This window comes from Trematomus bernacchii, unplaced genomic scaffold, assembly GCF_902827165.1.
Source record: "Trematomus bernacchii unplaced genomic scaffold, fTreBer1.1, whole genome shotgun sequence".
NCBI lineage: Eukaryota > Metazoa > Chordata > Actinopteri > Perciformes > Nototheniidae > Trematomus > Trematomus bernacchii.
In genome coordinates this window covers 1,517,682-1,542,490 of record NW_022988043.1, presented here as the reverse complement: position 1 = coordinate 1,542,490, position 24,809 = coordinate 1,517,682, and the positions used below count along the sequence as shown (strand labels likewise).

Sequence of the window (24,809 nt, the reverse complement as noted above, 5' to 3'; positions counted from 1 at the left end):
AGACTGGAAAGCTCTGAGGCATGCTAATTGAATCAGAAAATTAGCGACAGCTCTGTACTGAGCTGTAATAGGCTAGCTTCAGCTTGCAGCAGGTGCTAGCCCACTCAGCTGTGGAACAAGGTATTTAAGTCACATTAGCAGCAGTAAAAATATTCCTTGATATGGAACAGTTAGATTTTCTGCTCATTTTCACCGCCCACCAGGATAGCCAAACAGCAAGTAAGTTAGCACAACCAGCTTTCGGCACAAACATACTGCTGTGACAAAATGTTGAATGGCTACGGAATTAATAGACGAAACATAAAGACATTCATATACAATTTGACATGAAATGAGCTTGATAGTGATCACATATAAAAGGCATATAATGCATTCCTGCAACCAAGCAGTGATAATGTAGAAATCTATTTTATTTTCACACTCACACTCTGTTTGTTAACGTTGCTATGCTTTTTCAGCTCTCTCAATTATTTCCCTTCCTCCTATCACACAGAAGCTGCTCTTCTTCCTTCTCCTCACCTGCTCTTCCCTCATCTGCTACCACTCCCTCTTCCTCCTCCCTCTACCCTCCCCAGGGCTCCTGTTTGCTGACATCTCTCTCTGACACAACATGAGAAAGTGGTGAGAAATTAAAAATTGATCACTTTTGAGCATGGGGTTGCCGTCTCTTCTGCTCTTTGGCGATGAGAGGGAAAGAGAGTTGGAGAGAGGGAGTTGCTTTTGTGGGAAGGCTCTGCAAGCGCAAAAGTTCTTTCAGGGTTTCTGTAGAGTCAGAGTTCAAAAAGAGGGTAAGGGAGTGGTGAAGTGAGGCAGAGAGGGCTGTGCAAAGGCGAAGAGAGTGATGTAGAGGTAGAGAATTCCCCAGGCAGGCAGTGTTGTGCCTCGTAGTTTTAGCTTTAAAGCATGCTGCGTGCCACACATACAGTAGGAGCAGAGGCCATGACAGAGAGGGAGGGAGGGAGGGTGTGTGTGTGTGTGTGTGTGTGTGTGTGTGTGTGTGTGTGTGTGTGTGTGTGTGTGTGTGTGTGTGTGTGTGTGTGTGTGTGTGTGTGTGTGTGGTGTGTGTGTGTGTGTGTGTGTGTGTGTGTGGTGTGTGTGTGTGTGTGTGTGTGTGTGTGTGTGTGTGTGTGTGTGTGTGTGTGTGTGTGTGTGTGTGTGTGTGTGTGTGTGTGTGTGTGTGCACGTGCATTTTAGACAGACAGCATCCTCTTTTCTGCCTGTTGAGCCCCCCACTCCTCCTTAGCATTCCGATCCTGGCTCTGCTAACTCTGATATCTCCATCAGACACGCCTGCCTGCAAACACACAGGCTCACTTCCACACACTAAGATTCACCCACAAGCACAACATGAATATGCATGCTTAGATAAATACACAAATCACTAAAACATGCTTACATACAATCCAATGCACATGCTGCTGTGTGCAAGTTTATAAACACATGTTGTTGCTTACATCTCTCCATCACAAACACACTCTCAGACACATACACATAAAGCTTTGACACATTTCCAGCTGTGTTTGATCATGCTCATAAGGGTGGTTGTGCCTTCAGTATTGATTTGTGTGTTTTTCCTGTGTTCACATGTTGTGGTGTCTATGCTTATCCTGAAATTAGAGTGGATGGAATGAGGTCTTAGGTTGATGAGAAGCCATCCGCTGTAAACCAATGTCATGCATTGATTTTCCTGGTAATGAGTTCCCATAATGTAGACGCGCACAGATGCATTGAAACATACACATATGGTTCATCCACACATTGTCACAAGCACTGCTCTCTTCATGGACACATACATTAAAAAAGGGAATGAGAACATGTGTCTAAATCTATGTTGAGGTTATAAAAATATAATGTCTTGTCCTTTTTCAGCATTTCATCTAATCTAATAATGATAACTTGAGAATTGTCAGTACATTTTATAGTTTTTATCTGGTATTGTGGAAAGAAAAAGCATATTTTCAATTATTGTGATGGTTGTTGTTCATACCATGTCTCTAAAAGCGGCCGTTTCGAAGAGGCTGATGAAAAAGCCTATGTGTAGCTCAGCTGGCATCTGCTTTGAAATATTGTTAATATTTGCTGAAGTGGTGCAAGTGCTTTTTTTGCAAATCGTTCCCTGGCACACATCTGAACTCTGTACTGTTCACCCCTCCCAAATTAGTCAGGAGAGCCCTGCCTTCCTAAAGACTTCTTCTTTATCTTCCTCCCTCTTCCCCTGCTTCTTATTCTCCCCTGCTGAGAGGATAAGGGCACACCCACTCTTAGTCAACTGTAGGGCATTTACACTGAGGTAACAGTAAGGTTAGCTTGATCAGCTTTTAGTTTGGAAACTCTGGCACCTGCAGTGAAATAGGCCCTTAGGCGCTTTGGCTTACTACACTGAAACTTTTACTTTCAATGTTTACCTCAACTACCCGGTCATTCTGCATGTGACTGTGCAATCCTTCTTTTTCATCAATTATACAACAGAAAGGAGTGTCTCATCGTGTGGTTTGTCCGAATGGATTCATTTTTGCTCCTCTCTTTGATGCTTTGAAGATAATTTCCCTATGGCATAGGTCATGTGGTTCTTTAGGAATCTAATCAAATTGCAATATTGCAGCAATATTCTTCATACATTATAGAATGAAGAGGAATTCCTCCGAGCATGTCCCCTCCTTGTACAGCTGCAATTTAGTCAGCTCCGCTCCCGGCAGCATATTCCAACACCAGCTTGTTAAACAATTTCAAATCTCTACGCCAACTCTAGCCTATTCATACAGTTACCCCCCCCTAAGCCCTCCCTCCATCCTTCCATCCCTCCCTCTGTCCCTCCTCTGATCCCATTTCACAGTGGAACCATCAGGAGCTTATCCCAATCTCAGCCTTGGCCGGGGGCCCAAAGCAGTGCATGGCCCGCCTGAACTCAGCTGTGAACTCTCAACCTTTCCCTCTGCGCCCTTCCCTCACTACTTTGCTGGCTCCCCCTTTTCCCAGACTCCATCTCTGCCTATTTTAGGAGGATTTTGGATGGGGGCCTTGAAATGCAGTGGATGCTCTTATGCACAGTTTACAGGGCATGTCTAAACACACTCAGGGTGTCGAGTAGAGCTCAACAATAACATAAACTGTCTGCTATTATCCAGACAGCAGCCAGCACACCAACCAGCCACCCGCCTAGGCAGCCAGTCAAAAGTGCTGCACGCTGTCATCCAAGCAACTATGATGGTAGTCACCTACATGAGCCACCCAGCCATCATGAATGTTACACAGCTGGGCCGACTAGGGTAGATCTGAACATGTTTCCCCCAAGCAGAAAAAGCGATTGGGTTCATTTCAATATTTCACTTCGTTTTTAAAACCACTATGTCAACTGGCACTGACTGGTGGCTAATGATGGACGCCATAGCCGGAAACTTTAAGTCTCAGTTTTAGTCATCACAGACACAAACCAGCAGCTTAAGACTCAACAAGATATGCTTTCCATGTTGCTCTTGGCTTACGTTCTCTCTATCCCTAACAACCCTTTCCAGACAGTGTATTTCCTCTGAGTCAGGAGTTACAATAATGAGATTGGGGTTTTAAACCACTGAGCTCAATCCATAGTAATGTGTGCTACTGGTTATGCTATTCTGGCCCTAATGCCCTGCTTATTCTTTTGCTATTTTTTGCTGACCTTAAGGGGTCATGAGAGGTTCAGGGTAAAGCTGTTGGTCAGGGAATGTACACTGAAAAGGAGTGAAAGTGTATATGTCTTCTCTCTATAAAACCAGAACTTGGTGCTTAATATTTAAAGTGTTATGAGCTTAGATGTTTTAAGAGGATTTGATTTGCTAAATAAATATTTGTTCACAACAACTGAAATGTGCATAGTATTTTAGCCATGTACAGTGTATTTACTTTTTCATAGAGATGAATGATAGAGCTTGAATGGATAATTCTGATTGTTCATTTAATGATGAAATGTCAGATGCTGAGTAGATTTTTTCTGTGGAGTTATTCTGGTACATTGATGATGGCCATGGTGCCGTGTCCTCAATAGGCAGTCCTGGTGATGTCGGGCATGCTGTGCACTGTGCACAGGTAATGCATGCCTGACCCTGTCTGGGAGCAGCGTGCAGCCAAGGTGCTGACAGGACTGAGGTGCTTCATGGCTGTTAACCCCTACCTTTGCCCGTGTCTCTAAATGTCAACCCAGCACAGGGAGTTTGAGCTAGGAGTGTCATCATATCAGCTCTCAACTGTGTTCACATAGAAATATAAGAGGAGGGGTCTGCAAAAACTGGCAAGGGTTTATGACACTCTGTTGGCTACTCATATTTTGCTCTGGAGAGATTTGACCGTGTGTGTGTGTGTGTGTGTGTGTGTGTGTGTGTGTGTGTGTGATCCCAGTGACAGACATCCCCTTTATGAGAGGAACAACACACTTTAGATGACCCTGTTGGATGGCGATGGCCCTTTTAACTACAGCGAACTGATGCAATCCGCTGTAAATATATTAAACCAAGCTGAAGAGAAGGAAGCTGCTCATCCATCCTCTCTACCTCTTTCTCCATCTCTTAACCTTTCTTGATTTTACTCAGGTTATCTCTTCCTCCCTCTCCCTCTCTTTTTTTCATTGCGTTTGTCGCATTCTTGTTTTTTCTCTCATCCACTTTCTGGTTTCAACCCCGTTTCTTCTGAAAGTACTACATGCCGACACTTCTTGGTATCTAAGCCTCACTGACTAAAAACTCTGAGCGGATCTAGTTGAACCCTCTTTTCTTTGCGAAACTGCCTGCTGACCATCTTTATCACCAACCCAACCTCGTCTCCCACCACCCCGGCTGGTCAAAAGTCTCAGCCCAATCCTGTCTGCAGGTCGCAGGAAGTGCCAAAGGTGAGATGAGTGACGTGGCACTCTGGCTGACCCTTGGCAGCTTGGCAGGGCTGCCTCCCTAATGAGATTAGCTGGGTAATGCCGACTCTGTGTCTGTTTCTCCTGCCGCCCAGCCCGGCCCACCCTGGGGCTCTTTATTTAGCCAGCAGCAGGACAGGGTGTGCCAGCATTCGCAGGTCGAGGGCAGGACAGGACCCACAAGCCCACTGCCCTCCCTTGTCCTTTCCCCCTGCCCCATCTATCTGGACTGCCCAGCCTGGGTTTGTAGCTTCACCATTATGCTGTTGCATTGTTTTTGTGTCTCTTGTTTTGGCTGTGTGTCAAATCCCCTAAATATATCTCTGCCTGTCTGACTATGTCTCTTTGACTAAGCGTATCTCCCTCATTTTGTGTCTGTCTGCGTCTCTGCCAGTTTGTCTCTCTCCATCATTCTCTGCTCTCTCATCATTGTTCATTTCGGCACACAGGTAAAAGTGCCCTTTAATGGCTGGACCGAACAATACTAGGCTATGATCAAACAACGCCCTGATCCATTGAAACACTCACGCACACACTCTGCCCTGAGCCAGGCGACCGAGCAAGAAAACCCTGGAACCTCGGCTCCCATGCGTGTGACTGGCTTTGATGATTGCTCATAGCAGCGGAAAGTGCAAAGCTGCTCACTGTACCGCCCTGCGAAGACACACAGACTTAGACAGTATTACCAAAGCTGTAACCACCAGCCTTCAACTTTTTAGGTTGCCAGACAACTAGTTATTGCACACAAATATAACATTTGCAGCAATCTTCATTTAGAACATAATGCTATATTTACTTTCTCTAAATTACTGTTACCCTGTTTGGCTCTTTAGCCTCTTTTGTTTCTTTTTGTTTAGGTGGCTCTGAGAGATGGTATTAGTACCCTTATTAGCAGTGAGCGAGTTTAAGTGCCAATTAAACGCCCACAACTTTGTCACCGTGACAGAGTGTTTTTATGAGAGGGTCCTCGACAGACAGGGGGCCTCCCGTGGCACAGGTGTGCCCCTCTCAGCTCTAGGGTCACTTTCATCCTGGAGTGTGTGACAGCTCCTGTGTGTCTGACAGCACTGTGCAGCCCAGGTGTCCAGGTGTTCTTACTTTCTGAATGTGTGTGTGTGTGTGTGTGTGCACGTGCATTAACACCTGCTTGTCTATGGCCCTGGGACACAGACGGGTTCAAGTTCCACCCAAACAAACATGCTGTACCAATCTTTCATTAGACATGTGCGTGCATGTGTGCATGAATATGTGTGTGTGAATGTATGTTTGTCTGCATATGCCTAGCAACAGTGTGTGTATTCAACATACTAATACTGTATGCCCTCTGCGCTCATCATTTACACTGAGGGATTGTGTTACCTAGACGTGTCAAAGTCTGCTTTTGTGCCGACAGTCAGCTTGCTCTTCACCTTGTGATTGCTCTTGATCACACTGGCTTCAGATTCTGACATTTTGTGTCCCAGCTCATCTCTGGCCATGTGAGAACACCTTGGACAAATGTGTCATCCTAAGCCAAAAGCAATATTTAGAGAGGTGAATTAGCTTTAACGTGAATCCCATTCGTTGTGTTCCAGTTTAACACCTCTCTCTTCCACATAGACATGCCAGAATGCACACTGAAAAGACCTTACTCTCATGCCTTCAGTCTCTGTATCTATCGCTTTAGCACAGACAAGTCACAAAATGCACACTGAAAAGAACAGAGATACACATGCTCATGTGCACGCACAAACACATACAACGGTCCCCCGCCCCCATATCACATTGCTGATATGAACCTTTAGAAAAGAGAAAAGAAATCCTGTTGAATGAAATGAAATTGTGAGGTGGATTTAGAGGCCTCCATGTTAATCTCCAAAGAGCACTGCAAACATAATAGCCATGCAGTTAGATGTACAAGAAACTTCATTAACCAGAGACCTTGTCCATAGATGGCAGGTCAAGGGAATCTCACCCACACAGCACCTCGTTTTTTTCTAGTCAGGGAAATGCTCTGCATTTCTACAAACGAAAGATCTTCCTCAACCTTTAAAACCCTGTTTACATCTTTATAAATCCCTTCAGTCCATACAGTATTTCTCTGTATGTATGTATTGGCATCATTATGTGAGTGGCTTATCCAAGCTGTGTTCCCATCTGCGGCTTTCACTTTTGAGTTCCAAATTTCCAAATTATGACATGCTTGCTGACTTGGAGATATGGGTAATAAGGGCCTTAGACAAACACACACACACACACACACACACACACACACACACACACACACACACACACACACACACACACACACACACACACACACACACACAAAAGAAAGGTTTTCTATGCAGTTTCTTACAATACATATATGCATATCATTAACACGAGAATTTCAAAAAGGGAAATTCTGTTCGGCTGGAGTTTAAGAAGTCATGCTTATATGCATCTCAGTTATTTCCTCTGAACTTCAATGCACTGCAGAATTGTGTAGTGTGCCATGTATAATGGTCTGCCTCATTTCCTGTTAGTGGTTCTTTTTTGGAGGAATTGTTGGTTGCTAATTTTCTTTATCTCAGATGCACCGTCGTCTCTTTAAGGCACCTTTTCACACCTCCCGCGGCCGATTCAGAGAAAGTCGGCCCAAGCAATCACTCTGATTGGCTGTTCACACTACCGCTGCCTGCTGGTAAGGACAGTTATTGCCACTCGTCGACTGAAGTATTTGCGGTGTGTTCGTAGGCGGGCGGCGTAGCGGGCGGCGTAGCGGGCGGCGTAGCGGGCGGCGTAGCCGACGCAGGCGACGTAAAAGTCGGGACGCCTTCGGTATGCGTTCTTTGGTCTCAGGTGGGTGTGTAGCGGCCTTTAGACTCACTTCCTAATACTCCCTGTCATATGAATAAAAGCAAGACCCATCAGTTTGTTGGAGAGTTTCTGTGAATAGGAGCCTTTGTGCTGCACATATGAACATTAGCGGTGCATGTCGTATTTCTTGAGTGTGTGTGGTCAAGTTATCCTTGGACACTGGAGTGGGACAGCCAGTAGCCATATGGTGGGGATCCCTGGAAGGTTGACTGGCCACTTGGACCGCAGCACATATACAGACACATCCCTGTAGACTGAAGGCTGATGCTTAATTCAGTTTGCCCAAAGAAAAAGGCTTTGTTGAGTCTTGGAGCTTTGGACAGCAAAATGTCATATTTAAAGGTGCCTTAAAACACTAAAAGGGGGATTGTAGATCTAGGAACAGACAATCCATTCCTTCCATTGCAGATCTCTAATAATAAATGTGAATTTGAATTTAAAATCTCTTTATCATTTTTTTACACGCATCATGTAGAATTTGCTCTTCTGAACTAGACTCGATCCGCTGCGAAACACACAGAAGAACAGAAAAGTAAACAGGAAAAATTTGCAATTCTGAGTGTGATTGTTGGTGGTGCTAAAGAGTGAAAAAGAGTGTAGAAAGTGTCAGAGGAATAGAGTCAGATAAACAGATTAATAAAGTAAGAGAGGGAGAAGAGGATAAAGCAGAAAGAGACAGGAGAAAAAATAAGGGCATGAACATCTTGAAAAGGAACTAGAGAAAAGAGCAGCCAGAGAGAGGAAGACAGGGAGAGATCCCTCTGGATGGGGAGATTGTAACATCACACTGAAGGATCCCTTATGGGACAGCCGCAGACGGAGCACACTCCCTGCTGCATGCAGGAAGACGAAGCTTTGCCAGCGTGGAAAACATACAAGAGAAGAACTAGAGACGATGGAGCAGAGAAAAACGCAGTTCCCCCCCAGAGACGAAGTGGGAATTTTTTCTGCTAGCACAAACACTATGTAGGCAGATAGCTGAGAAAGAAGAGGGGAGGAGATGGCAGAGAATAAGTAACAAGAGGGATGCTGGAGGAAGGCAGAAGGGAGCAGTATGATGCATAGTCCAAATGGTGGGAAAAAGAGGACCAGGGTTCACAGAAGAAAAGAAAGCGGTAATACTGAAGTCAGATGAATGTATTTGTAACATGAAGGTTTAACATAGTTTATATCAGTAACATTAGTTAACTGAAGGCTATCTTTGTACAATTAAAATCTAAATGAACATGATCTATGCTAAGTAACTCGTCAAAATTACTAATGGCACTATTTACTAATGAAAATAAAATGAAAACATGTCCATCCTCAGCTGGCACTTGCACCACCCTGCAATCACTGCACTTATGACCGTGGTGAAAACTGTTTAAACCCATTAAGCCTTTATTATAGGGTGTAACCCTTGACAACTGCTTTGTGTATCAGGATCCCAAACATTACCCAGAATGCTAACCTCCCCACACACACACACACACACACACACACACACACACACACACACACACACACACACACACACACACACACAAACACCCACCCAAGTATGATGTTCAATACGATATCTATATATATATATATATCCGTAATGTATGTGGGTGCTCTGCAGGGTGAGTGTTGAGGGGGCAGATGAAAAGTGCCATTAAACCAGAGTAACCTAAGTGGTGTATTAGTGCAACTCAGTCAGAGCTATGGGGTCATCAGAGAGGCTCTGATCATAGGTCAGAGTGTGCTGCTGTGAAATGGGACATTACCGCTCACCAATACAGCAATAAATACAGAAAGAAACTTTAACTGCTGTAAAATATGAGGCAGCCCGCTCTTTTCGCAGCATATATGATGTGCATGACTGTGGGTGTGTGCACACGCACGCAAGAACGCATGTGCTTTAGTGTGTGTGTCTAGGGCTGCGGTTTTGCTTGAGGGAGGGAAGAGAATGGGGTTAGGGAGGGGTTTAATATGCTACTTTAGCCCTCGGGGGCTGTACAGTTGAAAGTCAGTGCATGAGGCGTGCAGAATCACACCAGCCTGCTTTACAGAGGGACTGGGGGTGGTGGTGGATTGGACGGGAGGGGGGACTGCTATAAAAAGTGAAATCATATCACTTAGCAGCTGAGTGCAGATAAAGCTGTGTTTGAACTGGGAGGCATAAATTATACATTGTAAACAGAGCGTTGGGAGAGTACGGCTCGTTTAAATTATGACAGAGGGTAGTTTTTCTCCTCTCCTTTCTTCCTTCCTGCACTTGTGATTTTGCTGCTCAAGCTCACAGTTTCCGTCCCCTGTCTCTCATTCTCCTGATCCTTCTGTCATTGTATTCCTCGTGCCTTTCTCTTTCACTTTTCTCCATCACCTGCCTCAGAAAGCAGACACCTCCACACAAACATACACCCAATCACATGCTATAATTGTTTACTCTTTGAAGGCCGGAAAGGAACCATTTTCGCCTAATGTGTCTTTTATCACTTTTTTATGTTTGAATTTGCTATTTGGTTATGGCTTTTCCATTGTTGAAATTGAATGACACCTCCTCTCGCCGCCCTCTGTCTTATCCACAGTGTTATTGAGAACTAGCGTTCCACACACGCCATGGATGGAGGACAAAACTGGATGAGAGGGCTGGCAGGGTACATGATTTGATCAATGTCCCCCTCCTGCATAGTTCAAGTTGGGTTGCTGTGTTGTTTTTTTAAAGGTGCCTCCGTCCCTCCTGACAAGTGCGAGGTTATTGATCAGTTTATTCTATTTGCCGTTGACCGCTCGGCATCGTCTCTGTGCTCACAAGTCAATAGTGGAGGATTGAGTGGGTGAGTGCCTCCCATGACCTCCCCTCCCTCAATCTCTGACTCGTCTCGTCCACCCAACTACACACATACACACACAAACATAAAAAGCGCACACATAATGCACACAATGAATGACTCTCTGCCCGTTGTACCCACACCTCTGATCCCAGCTACAATTTTGATTAGTCTTGAAGGGCTGCAAGGTCAGGGCAGCACTGTGTGTGTATCTGGTGTTAGCTGATGCTGTCAGATAAAGGTCTTAAGCTCGGTTGGGGTGCTCTGTTTTTTTCTGTTTGTCTGTGTGTACACGTGTGTCCGTGACACAGAGGCTGTAAATTGTGACTACTCCAGAGGTGATCGTGGCTTCTCCTAAAACAGGGATCACTACCTTTTGTGTGCGTTTTTGCACGGGTTTGTTCTTGTAAAGACTTGGAAAGTCATCCAGAGCAAGGACATTTGGGCCGTGTTCAGCCCACAATAATAATTGGTTAACGTGATTACTACAGGTACAAATGCATATTTTGTTTAAAATGTATCCAGGAAGGCCAAAATAAAATGTATTGGATACAAACACAATGCAAATCTATTTTGTGGTCCTTTGAGGCTTTTCAACGTAAGGATATCAAAATTGAAACAATGGGATCGGGTGTCATATAGTAGAATAAGTGTTTACAGAAGAAGATACCTGGAATATGCGTTTGCAGATATTTGGATGGGCAACATTGCCAGATGTTTTTGTCAGATGATCCTGCTGGAGTTAAATACAAAAGCTTCAATATTTAAAGCAGTGCTATTATCAGTCTTAGTCTTAATGCATCTTGCAGTTCTAGTGCATATATGCGCAAGTCTCAATGCCTTTACAATCGTGCTTAACCGGGAAAGTTGTAAATGTCCTTTTATTTTGGGTTATAAATGAGCATAACTCAGTTTCTGTCTCTGCTCATCAGCGCTGCTTCATTTTAAGGCCTTAGTTCATTTATGGAGACCAGACTGGGGGTTTCAACCCTTTTGTTTCTCCATGGTGCGAGAGGAGATAATTATTCTCTTTCTGACTCTCACATTTCAATGAAAAATGCACACAGCTGGGATTGGAAGCAGCTTATCAAAAGGTTAACTCTTCCCCACAGTTTACTGTGCCTACAAAGGGGAGCATTTCCAACAACAGTGGCAGCGTCGGGGCCACTTTGTGTTTTCCTGCTGTTTTGTTTGGGTGTTTTCAACATTGTCGTGACCCACCGCTGGCCCGAAGCTTTGTTTTCCTGAAGTTAACTTTCAATCAAGAGACAAGCCAGCTGTTGTTTGTGTTGTGCTCTGTGCATCATTTCTTAAGCAGCCGTCAGAGCAGATTCACAGCCACATGATTCTAACGTGAATATATTTATAAACATACATTGTATATATATATTTTGTATAATCATCTTTCTGCTTATAATTAAACACTTACACAACGTTACATGCAAACTAGTTTATTAGTCATCTCTGTTAACAATCACTAAATCGTTGAATACCTTCTTTTTTTCTGGCCAACCTACCATGTGCTGTACTCAGTATGCACGTCATTGGGCTTGATAGCTCTTTAGATCATCTCATTGAGATTCAAAAATCTTATGCCCATTTCACCTTCACGTACACTGTATTCCCACATACACTACTGTCACTCATTTATGCACACGCATGCACACACAGAGAGTTAACACACACTCACACTTGAGGCCTTATGTGGAAGGAGCTCTGCCTGGGAAAGTGATAGCAAGAGAAAAGAAGCTCTGGAGAGTGAGTTATCTCTTTAGATGTCATTGAGGGGCGCCTCTTTTCTCTCCCTCTCCTTCCCTCTATCATTTTCCTCTTTCTTCCACTCTCTCTGTCTCCCTCTCTCTTGTTCCCACTTGCTCTCTCAAATCATGCTCGCCTCCAGTGGTATTCAGACAGTCCAAGGACAAAGTAGAGATATGCTGGGAGCAATGGACTGTCCGTCAGTGTTTGTGTGTGTGTGTGAGTGTGTGTGAAAGAGAGAGGGGTTGATGTTAAGTCTTTGAAGCTGTTCTCCCCTTGTCCAGACAGATCGGAGTCTCGTCCCTCTCCGTTTAACCCCCTGATGCTAAATCACACACTCGTACACATATAAAACACACTTCCCGGCTGCTGAGGACACACATAACATCATAATGCACAGCTTTCCAATGCTGAGGTCTCACCACTTCATTTGATATTTATTGACTTTTCAAGGTGATGGTAACGATATTAAATGGTTCATTTCCATAAAGAAGTACAATATATGTGCTGTTTTATAAATTATTATTAACAAGTGTAAGTCTTGTGTTTACAGCGGTCTCTATATTATTAAGTCATGTAGTGTATCAATGTGGCCTTGGCTTGTCTGACTTAACTAGACTGAAGAAGATGGCCCCAGGATCTGTGACCCTGTATGAAGCGCACACACAAACACATACACACACAAGAACTCACACACACAAAACCAACCAGATGCCTGACCTACCTCATGCCACACGCACACATGAAATCCATCCCGGAGACAGACTTCTCGCTGTATGTGTGTGTGTGACGCGCCTGCTGCGCTCTCTCAGACAAACAGGGGAAATCCTCCTTGTCTTGCCTTGTCCATCACAGGCCATCTCGCTGTCCCAGCGCACGTGGGCTCCTTCTAACCCTACCCCAGCCAGTCTCAAACCCAAGAGATGTAACCAACACACATGTATACACACATATCCACATACACAGGCCCCTTGGCTCCAGCAAGGTTCCCCTGACGCAGGGACACACGCAAGCAGGAAGTTTGAGGAGAGGTTTGTGTCAATTTGCTTCTCTTAGAACACTTCAGGTCTGACCCTCTCTTGACCGGGCAGCTTCCTCCTCCTCCATGCTCCGTAAACAACCACATCCCAACGACTGAAGGCGTGCCGGCTCGCCAAGTGTAATAACATCACTCATGTTTTCATGTGAGACAGGACATCTACGTGAGTAAGGGAAGCTTCCTCACGTAGATATGTTTGTGTGTTATGGTCGTGTAGCAGAAAGAACCTTGTGTGTGTGTTTCCTTCTGGGTTTTCTCTGATTGCGGGATGGCAGACCTTCGTCATGGAGGAAACTATGTTAACCTGTCACCTTAGCAGTCTTCTCCTCCCACTATTTATCCATTGTGTGTCCTTAAAACACACATGTGCACGCCCATGCACGTTTGTGCACACACTCACAGACACGCACACACACGCACAGCAAAAGAGGGGTTGTCCACTGATCTTGTTGAGTGTGTGTCAACTCCATTAGCACATTCTCAGATAGGACCAGAGCCCTCTTATCTGAGGCGACCCATTAATTACACTTTGTTCCCTTAAGTGATCTATTTCAGACCTGCCCCGCCCTCAACACCCACTCTCTGCTATCTCCACCCCTGGCCTGTTCCTCCCCCACCTGACCTCCTCTCCTCCACTCCTCTCCTCTCTTCCTCCTTTCATCCCTCCAACACGCACACACTTTCTCCTCCTCTATGTGTGTGTTACAATGCATGGGATAATCATGTGAGAAGTAGCTCCACACATGCTATGCAGATCTATGTATGTGTGCCAAAAAGTTAATTTGAGCCTCTTACAGAGCGCCTAGATTTAGATGTCATTGCAGCAGAATCCAAAACTGTGTGGAAACCCTGCAGTCTATTTCACACCATGTTCAACAAGACAGTATAGCTTGTTTGTATGTTTTTGTCTACTATGATCATTGTAAAAAATGGCAATCATTTGCATCCAATGCGTGGCTCTCAGCTAGCATGTTGTGCGAAAAACAAACTTTGGATCAAACACATTTACACTTACAGTTTCTGTTTTTTAAAGCTGCTATGTTGTCATTACCGAATGTCCAACTTTTTTATTTCTTTTTATGGATTGTGTTTTTTGTTATGTTCTTTGTTTAAAGCAATATAATGTAGCTCCTTCCTAAGACACATTTTTACCTTGGGGACAATACTATTGATCTATCTATCTATGACTATGTTGCTTTAAGGTTATAAAATCTGCTTCATGCTTTTTAGAAGTGGCAATAAGCCCTGGCATTGTGAAGACCATGCAACATTAGTTCTCATTGTAAGCATGATAGCACCAAGTGTAGTTATGTATGAACAGGGGTGACATTTAAGGAAGATTTCAATTCATTAAACATGCCCTCACCATGCTGCTAGTTTTTAATGCCTTTAGATACTTTGCAGTTATACCTTGTTTTGCACAAAGCATGGGCCAATGGTGTTAGTGGCTGTGCTTTATTCTTCTATAGAGCTCATACAACCTGGTTAGTAAAGGAGCGCTGTATGTAAGGTGTGTGTGATCACTATGGCCTTGTGTGGATACGGGTTCTCACACTCAAAGCTATCTATTCTGTGACCATTGATTCTGAATGTGGACTGTGTTTCTTACAGGTGCATTGGGGCCTCTCTCACACCTCGCCTCCTCTTCCACCTCTTTGTGGTGGAAGTGTGTGTTTCTGTGTGTGTTTTTGCTTTTTTTCTATGCCAAGTATTGTCCTGAAGGTGCAGGAGTGTGAATGCGTGCGAGTGTGTGTGTGCGAGACCTCATTGTGTTGAAGTGGAGCAGAGGTTGTGTGTTTATGTGAGCGAGGTGTGTGTGTGTGTGTGTGTGTGTGTGTGTGTGTGTGTGTGTGTGTGTGTGTGTGTGTGTGTGTGTGTGTGTGTGTGTGTGTGTGTGTGTGTGTGTGTGTGTGTGTGTGTGTGTGTGTGTGTGTGTGTGTGTGTGTGTGTGTGTGTGTGTGTGTGTGTGTGTGTGTGTGTGTGTGTGTGTGTGTGTGTGTGTGTACATTAACATTTGTGCATGCTCTGTCTTTGGTAAGGTTGTCTGTCCTGACCCTTGCCCAGGCGTCATGATGTGTGTGTGTCGGTGTGTCTGTGTGCCCTTGTGCTTATGTGAGTGCATGTATACGCATGCATGCAGTGCCTTCACTAATGGACAGTCTTTGTGGGGGCCTCTCTTTTCAGCCATGCTGCTTTTGAGACACATTGTGCCCGGGCATAGAAACAGAAGCTCTCCATTGCCCCTCAATAGGCCAAAAACAAAACCATGTCAGGCGAGCTAGCAGCCCCTGAGTGTTTGCCATTTAAGTCCTGACCAATGGTGGTGCAGATGGAACAAAGGGCCTGGACAGGCAAGGAGGCCTACACTGTTTACAGTGCTAATGTCTGGGTGGCACTCCCAACAAGGCCCCTCCACACACATACATGTGTACGCACACTCAGTCACTCAATCTCTCTCGTTCAATGTGCCTCTCTTCCACATACTTCCACTGAATCAACAGGTACATGTGCAGAACTTGAGAAAGAGAACATAGATATGTGAATTGTTTCTAAGGAAAGTAATAGCAGAATTGTTGCTTTGTATACATTGCATTGTTTTAAAAAATGTGAAGATTTTTGTTTCATTGTTTTTTAATGTTGTTTTTTTTAAACTAATTAAGTAGACCAATTGTTAGCAACTTGTTTTCACATGTTGTATGCTATACATACATGCTCACTTGAATATTACATTTTGATATTTATATGCGATTGTAAATAAATCATAATTTTATTTCATTTATTTCAATATCAGAAGTAAATAGGTCTTTATCCTGTTTCAAAGTGTGTCCTCCTGTTTTAGTTGAGGCAAGTAAAATAACTGACATTGAAAGGTGCTGTCAGAGGGGAGGGCATGTTTGGGCTTTCGATTTTTACTGAGGAGGAGTGGGGAGAGTATGACACTGGTATCAAATAGCTTGCGCTGTCCTTGGACCAGGGTTATCTTGTAAATACCGCGCTCCAAGTCTATAAAAGCGAGGGTTCTTTATGACGGCCAAGGCCACTCATTCATGTTAAAATAAAAAAGCACTCAGTGCAGTCTGGGTATGGAGGCGGCGAGAGGGGAGGGATAGATGAAGGAAGGGAACTGAAGGAGAAAGAAGTAGAAAGTACATTGCCACACTGAGTCCTTGTTGTCAAAGTTTTACTCTTCCTGGAATTATTATATGGAATATAAAATAGCTAACGTTGGATGATGATTTCAACAAGTGAATGTGATGTTCTCCTCTCTCTGGGCTTTCACTCAATTTTGTTTCTCCATATCTCTCCTCTGTTTGTATTGTATTCGAAGTAAATAGAGTCCCCTCAGCGGCCCCTGTAGCTAGTGATTCAGGTTCCTCATCTCTGGATGTGTAATGAGTTCTGCCTTGTTTTTGTCTAACAACAACACACAATAATAACCAAAGTAATTAAAAGCAGTACGAGTGAGATGGGGGGAGGAAGCAGACCCCGCTTACCGATGAGCATTAAAAATGAATTGCGTTCAAGCAGGAGTGGTATTACTGGTTGGATGAAACAAGCTCTGTTTTAGTGTTTTTTCTGTTTAATTGTGTTCTTTTGTGATGCCCCTGTAGACGTGTGCAGGCTTAGTACCATGTTAATTTTATTAAAAATGAAGACACATGGAGTAGCGTAGCAGAAACAAATCCTACATTACACTGTCTGTTGGTTTGACGTAGATGCCTTCGCCTTGAGTGGATATTAAGGGGTTGTGCTGGAGGGGGGGGGGGGTTAGATTTAATTAGCTTTTTGAGTGAGGAAAACATCTCCATGTTTCGTTAGAGAGGACGGTGTTACTCTGGCAGTGTGACTGCTCGGCTGTCACCTGCCTGGGCACTCTTTGACCTCGTCTCCAGTGGCAACATTCGACAGACAGCCACGTGGGACAATATGACATTCTTGACCTTTACGCATGTCTTGAAGCAACATCACAACATGCATAACTGGCTGTATGCACACAGTATCTGCACACAACTGTGCTCGCACATACCATAGAAGATCATCTAATATCAGAGAGCGTCAGGGGCGGAAATCCGATCGTCTGACAACCAGGATACAGATAGCGATTCTCCACCGCTGATCCATGCAACAGATAGTTTCCACAAACAGCACCCGGCTAAGGTTACAGCCAGACGAGGCCCACACCCCACGCATTGCTCTGCCTCGCATCGAGACAAAAGCTTAGGTTACCGCTGATAGGAAATCGATAAGAAAATGCACTGTTAGTGTTTGATTTTTGATGAAAACTTTGACAAGAGGAAATGAGAAAATGTTTGCTTCTGCATGCAATAATACCATGTGCATCAGTCCTGTTAGTTATTCTGTTTGTGTTTATTTCGCTTCCTGATGATATCATTGTTCATCTCCTTTTTTTAATTGAAGCTTATTAAATGTTTAACCCAAATGTCAGTATATTTGATTAAGCACTCCTAATTGTTTAAGGAAATTCAATTCACACAAAGAAAAGTATCATCACTTTACATTTCCCTTGCTTCAAAGTCCTCTTAATAATTTGAATGTGTATTTATGTTATAAATGAAGTAAAGAGATATGGCCCCCTTCACATCAATGTAATTATGAATCACAAAAAAAGTTTGATTCAAATAAAATAGGCCATTTGTACACAAGCAATTAACTGGTGCGGCTTTAAATAATGTAGCCCAGATGGAACCTAATTATAGTCTGCATGCTTTGATTCTGGCTTTCTGTCGCAGTATCACTCGGGGCGTCACTTTGGCTTTTCAGTCACCTAGCGTTTGTTTTGAAATTTGTGACAATCAGAGCCGATTACCATTTGTAACAGCATGCAGCGTTTGGTGCGGAGGGAAGAAAGCATGGCCCATAGCTATGGAGGAGTTTCCTTGTTTCCCTTATTACAGCTCAAAACTCTCCTCCTCTGTTCCCTTACCTCACTGCACACAAATGATAACAACTGTGTGTGTGTTGGGGGGAGCGTGTTGAATTGTTTGGTGTTTTGAGGGATGATACAGTGCATACATGTGTGAGTGAACTTATGTGTGAGTGTGTGCCACCCATTAGTATACACACTTGTGTGTGTGTGTGTGTGTGTGTGTGTGTGTGTGTGTGTGTGTGTGTGTGTGTGTGTGTGTGTGTGTGTGTGTGTCTGTGTGTCTGTGTGTCTGTGTGTCTTGTACCAGTGTAGAGTCACAGGGAGATCAAACAGTCAGTCAATTACCTTGAGAGGGCTCCAGTGGCTGTGACAGAGCGGAGGAGGCTAAATATCCAGGATCAAATACTCTCCTCTGCCTGTCACATAATGAGGCTGCCTCGCCAGGCTCAGACAACACACTCAGAATGTTCAAACACAGGGCACGGGTTAGCAGCGGACTGAAACTCTGCCATGACCTGAGCAGAGAGCACGAAGGGTAGCTTACATCACAGACCACATACCTGCTTTTCCCTGCATTACAGTAAAAACATCCCCCCCCCCCGAGGTGTGTGTGTGTGTGTGTGTGTGTGTGTGTGTGTGTGTGTGTGTGTGTGTGTGTGTGTGTGTGTGTGTGTGTGTGTGTGTGTGTGTGTGTGTGTGTGTGTGTGTGTGTGTGTGTGTGTGTGTGTGTGTGTGTGTGTGTGTGTGTGTGTGTGTGTGTGTTGCTTCACCTCAAGGTTTCAGCCGTCATCATTCCACTTGCGGAAATAATCTCTGTTAAGCTTGCCAATGCCTAATGCTAATTACAAACACATTGTGAAAGTAAAGAGAATTATTTTGTGTGCTTCCCATGACAATAGCCGATGTTATGCAGTGCACAGTAACATCATTATTGCATTTACAATAAATGAGGGCATAATTGCATTTTCAATAAACTTTATTAAATTAATGCAATTACAATGATCTTGTAAAAAATGAACACATGGAACTTAATTGATTTACAGTTAATGCAAGAAAGCACACATCAATAAACAGTATTTCTTATTTTCAGAGTTTGATCCGTTTAATACAAGATAAACATTGTAATTAAACTAATTAAAATGGAACCTGCTCTTTTTTCCGTACGAACTTGGTTTGACAATACATTACATCAATTCCTTTAATAAAAAAAAAGAAAGAAGTAAAAACTGCTGATGGGTTGGAAAACTTTTTCCGTAAGCGTCTAAAATGGAGGACAAAGGTCTGTAGCACTCATTGGCTGTTTATGGGTTCACTCACACACAAGATACAGCCAGATGACACCTCATCGATCCCCACATCTTTTAAAGATATTACTATGATTTGTGGCATAGCTGAGGTAATTCTCTCTCCCTTTCCCCACCCTCTCTTTCTCTCCCTCTGTGTCTTTAGTGGCTAGTGAAGCCTGGTCATTGGGGTTCCTCCTCTAAATCAGCCGTCACATCTCAGCTTTGACAACATCCATTAGGTTCGACACACTTTGGCTATTAAAGGAAGAGCGGACATAAGCTGTTAAAGGCCTATTTAAGCCAGTGTGAGAGTGGGTTTATGCCTCAATGTGTGTGAGTGTTGTTGGGTGGGGGCTCCATCATATAGAGGGGTGGAGCTTAACTCCAGAGTCATTGGAGGGGCACAGGCTCATCTGCATATTGGCACAGAGACGCCCCCCTGGTGACCCCGGACTGCGATGGGATAGGATGGAGAGGCTGGCGGCGTTCCGGGGGAGTTCACCACCAGTTCAGGGTGAATGAGAGAGCGCTGCGGCATTGATCGTTTCTGCGGGAGAAAAAAAAAAGGACAAAACAGAAGTTAAAACACTAGTGAGGGAAAGACCGATGAGACCGGGGAAATGGAGGAGGAGGAGGCGGAAAAAGATCACAGTGCCTCAAATTGGATATAAATGATAGATTAGAGGTGTGAGAGGGCTGTGTCTTTGTTTTCCAGGGATGGGTGTTATGTTGAGCCCTACACAGGTAGCAGAGTCACTGAGAGTGCGGGGTTATTGACTTCCATGATTGCCAGGCCAGTAAATTTGACCCAAGGCACTGACTGCAGCCTGCTTGCTATATAGCGTGCGGCACAGTCCCTTATCTCAGAGTGATCGAGAACCCCCTTACATACTAGTACACACAAATTACACACTCACACAAACAGAACACACCAACTAAACCCAGGTACACACTAAGACCCAACACTTACCCCCAGTCTAACAACCGTACACACACACACACATGTGCACACGCACGCACGCCATCTCCATTAATGCGCCCAGGCAGGGGTCAATCTAATAAACATGGGGTCAGTGCAGTGGTCATCAGAGGCCTGTCTATAGTGAGAGAGCCTTTAAGGTGCTTCCTAATTGTATCCCTGCGGCCTTCTAGTCTAGCTTTTTATAGCCGATCGCATGTACACAGGAGTATGGAGGAGAAAGGCACTGAAGAGAGGAGCTGAAGTAAAGTGGTATTTTTAATGTACTACTGATTTGACTCTTCCACAAGGGTTGTGGTTTTCAACCCTTTTCTGCTGGGACCAGTTGTTTTCCTGCAACCCTAACTGATTTCAGATACTAAGCTTATCCTGGTTTTTAATCCTCCCGAGAAAATTGTAGGGACACATTTTAATGTTCTTATCTTACAAACAAATGCAAGTCCCTGCGACAAAAATAGTTAAGTGTGCAAATAAGGATTCAAAACTCATTACTTCAGGGCTTGTATTCACTCATCCTTTCTCTGTAAACACATGTACATTTTTGTTAGATCCATCTATCAAGGGATGAAACTCTTAATATCATCATGCGGCAACCCTATTCTCCCTCTGGGAAACAAGAGGGCACCTTAATATGGCTTCTCCAGTCCAGTTACAGTTAAGTTGCTAAGCAGCTGAGCTGCTAGCCAGCGGCGGCAGAAACAGGCCATTATCTCTTAGCGCTCATGCTGAATGGTTAGCGAGCAGGAGTAGGAGACGAGGCGTGCAACAGCTGCAGCCACGATCTGTCCTCATCATGGACGCTCCGATGCAGAGCCGAGGTGTTTATGTAGCAGGACTAGCTGGCATAGAAGAAACACAGAAACTGCCATTTAGTTTGCAAGCTAACCAACTCAAATGCTGGCAAGCGATAACCTAACCCCCGAGGCGGGCAGCAACCGGAGGCGCTTGGACCAGATTTCAGGCTCCAGTGACCCCAACTTGGGAACTGGCTAACCTGGAGGAGGTCAGAGGGAAACCCAGCACTGCTGCCCCAACCCCCCCCCACCCACCCACCCACCACTGCCAGAGCACTTGATATGCTTGCTTGTTACCTTCTCCAACTTCTGTCTTGCCTATCCTCAATCAGCCCTAAGAATGAATGACTACCGCTTCACTGGTTTCGCTTAGTGCCCCTATTGTGCATAACTCTTGTTTTGTTGGAAGGTCTGAGATGGAAAGAGGGAGGTGCAGTGGCGTTGATTATCAGGTATCCACTTGGATAACATACAAAGGCTGTCCCATTGGACTAATAGGTCATAGGCTGTCAAGGCTCTCATGCATTGGGCCTTGATGCAGTACATTGTGGGATTGGTGGCCTTACAAGACTAAGAAATATCATCTGTAATTGCTTAATTTCACTTGTTGTGTTTCCACAGTAGGTGTAAGCTAAATTGATTGATTAATGTCAGAATAGTTACCATACACTTTCTCCCAGCTTCACAGTAAGCAAATATGTTGTGAACCATGCTAATGTATGTCTTTATGTGTGTCTTTTACTTGTAGGCACAGAGCGGCATGAGCTGACCTCCTGGATGAGTTTCGACTCCATCTTCAGGTTCTTCAATAAAAGCCTGGAGACGAAAGAGGATGAGGAGGCAGAGGAGACCTCCAACACTGTTACCACACGTAGCAGCTCCCTTAAATACAAACACCAAGATTTGTAGAGGATAGACCAAAATGACTTGGAACGAGAGGAGATGGAGTTGTGTGGCAATGGATCAGAGAGGGGCAATGCAGAAAGGGAGGCTAAGGTTCCAGATCCTCTCTGATATTCCTTCCTTCCCCTCTCCGTCTGTAACCTCCAATCTTTTTCTCCTCACCCTTCTCCCTGAGTGTCATTCCTCCCTTTCAGCCCTCCCTGGCTGTGCAAACACATAGCCTTGTTGTTGTAGGAGACAAGAGTACAGGGTCACCATGTATACATCACAATAACGTTTTGCATTACTTCTAGATGAGCGCAACTGTCAAAGCAATATGGGCCTGAGTGTTAGCGCTTCCCGTGGGCTGTGGCCTGGCTGCGGGTACGGGCCATGGCAGCAGAGATTAAGGCTGACAGGCGCTGTGCACAATGCACTGTGGTGCACCTCTAATTGTCCTGACATCAGCCTGAACTGAGCTAATGCCCCGCCTGCCCTCCAGTCTGCACTGCTCAGTCTCTCCCTCCTCCCCCCCCCTGGTCCTAAAGCCTGGGCCACTTACCCTGACATCAGCTCATGCTGTAAGGTATATTATCAAGCTGATCAGTGGACATCTTCTTTTTTGAAATCCCTTGCCCGCCACAAATGAGTTTTTTTCAAAGAGTGAACGCATACTCTTTACTGGGGACCATTTATTTTGTTTTAACAAAGGGTTTTTGTGTTTTTACTTTTTTTATCCTCCAACTCCTCTGCACATGCAGTCAGATTTTAAAACAATTCTTTTTTCTTTTAGCTTAGTGTCAATTTAGTTAAAGCCTGTGCCATATATGTTGGGGATTGCACCGCTATAATAAGAGATCTTTTTTAAATGTTTCAACTTTGAGCTAAATTTAAATGCAATGTCTCATACACACATTCCCACTATTCCATGTTTTTATATTGAGCCAATACTTCAGCTGTGAGTTTTTACTTTAGAATTTCTCTAGGATTGATTTGCGAAGCTGTGGAGAGTGCGTTTCTATGTGTTTATTATAAATATGTCCTTTTTTTTCAATTTGATATCCTTGAAATTGATGTCTCCGGATGATTGGATGTGATGAAACAAATAAAACAAACACATCTGTGCTGAATATGAAAAATTCAGGACACTGAGCATATTTAAAATTACTTAAAGTCAAGCATCAAAATGGGTTTGCGGGATATCTCATTTTAACAGGAGCCAGAAGTCAGCTCAAAACTCTCATAAAGCCTCAATATATCACCTTACATGTGTCAGGGAATCCAAGATTTCAATATTATTCTAAGCCTGAATGATATTTCCTTAGATGTTGGAGAAATGTAACATATCTTTTTTCTTACCCCTTTTTCCTCCCACCAAAGTACTCTTCTTGTGTACTTAAAAGTGACAAAGTCAGCTCCCTGCTCAGCGGCATAATCTGACTAAATGACACAAACATAATTAAAAAAAATCCACAAGGCTGCATGGTGTGCTTTATAAACCACTCAAGGCTTAATGGAATACATTTATAATGTGTCATGACATTAGTTAAAACTCAAACTGGTACTAAATCTTATGATACCTTAGACATCTTTCTCATATATATATATATATATATATTCCATTCTTTACTTCAAATAGTTCCCATTGTTTAACTTTTACACTGAAATCCTGCCCCTCCTGTGTGTATGGTTTAAGGCTTTTGTAGATTATCTTCCTGCTGTAATGAGACAACTGTGGCTGATGGTTGCAGGCCTAATTTTCTTTTAATGTGATTCAGATCTCTCCAGGTTTCAGCAAAGAAGTTGGTTTATTATTTGATTTGATGAGTTTCGTTTCAAGATACCATTGCTCATCTTTTCTGCTTTTCAGCTACAATCAGTTCATTTTCACTCCATAATTTGTATATTGTTGCCTTAGGAATAAACAAGACTCTGTTCACTGTTTTTAATAATATCGAGCAAGCCATATGGAACTAAAGATGTAAGAGCAGCCTAAATCCAAAGTACAGTGTGCAAATAAAGGGGGACTAATTTTGACAATTGCTCTTGAAGACTTTTTTTGCAGGAGTTGTGTTGGTTTAAGAATCATGCATATTTTTTTATATCGCAAAGGTCTTTGGATTTTGACCACAAGTGTCCTGCCCGATCTTTGTCTCGTTCTGTTTGTAACTATTTTAGTTTTAAAAGTCTTTAATCATTATTTTAATGTTGATTTCATTTTTTAATTAAGCTATTAAAGCTCTGAAAAGCAAATAAAATTAACTTTTGCATCCTACTGTTTATATTGTGTCTACACGTTTTTTTATTACTTTATTATTGATTTGTATTTCGTGTTGCTCTTTATTCCCCCTTGTTTTTCTTGCAGGAGTAGATTACTGATGCCGTTGCAGAACACTGCACGTTAGGAATGTGTTGAAAAATAAATCAGCAGTGCTAGAAAGTCAGGTACGATTTAATCGAAGAAAGACAGAGATGCTCCCGAAAGTGTAAAGCAGTGCTGCGGGACGAGAGAGTCGAGCAGCGGGTGAAAAATGACCTGAGAAATCATCTCAAATGACTTCTGAAAGCTAACCGAGAGAGAAGACAACTAAGAGGCATTTGCTGCCACATAATCGGCCATTAGTAGGCTATATCCTTTGTCATGTTTCTAAACAATCCAAATAACCAATTT

The 24,809-nt window shown here is 43.7% G+C and overlaps 1 protein-coding gene across 1 annotated transcript in view; it reads left to right on the top strand.

The window, feature by feature from the left end:
• Positions 1-24,418, top strand: part of fam172a (family with sequence similarity 172 member A) — a 139,846-nt gene extending 115,428 nt beyond the window's left edge. Inside the window, exon 11 of the mRNA XM_034117781.1 lies at positions 22,005-24,418. Within this exon, the coding sequence (XP_033973672.1) occupies positions 22,005-22,165 (161 nt within the window). The 3' untranslated portion in view covers positions 22,166-24,418. The remainder of the gene's footprint in view (positions 1-22,004) is intronic.
• The last annotated feature ends 391 nt before the right edge of the window (positions 24,419-24,809 follow it).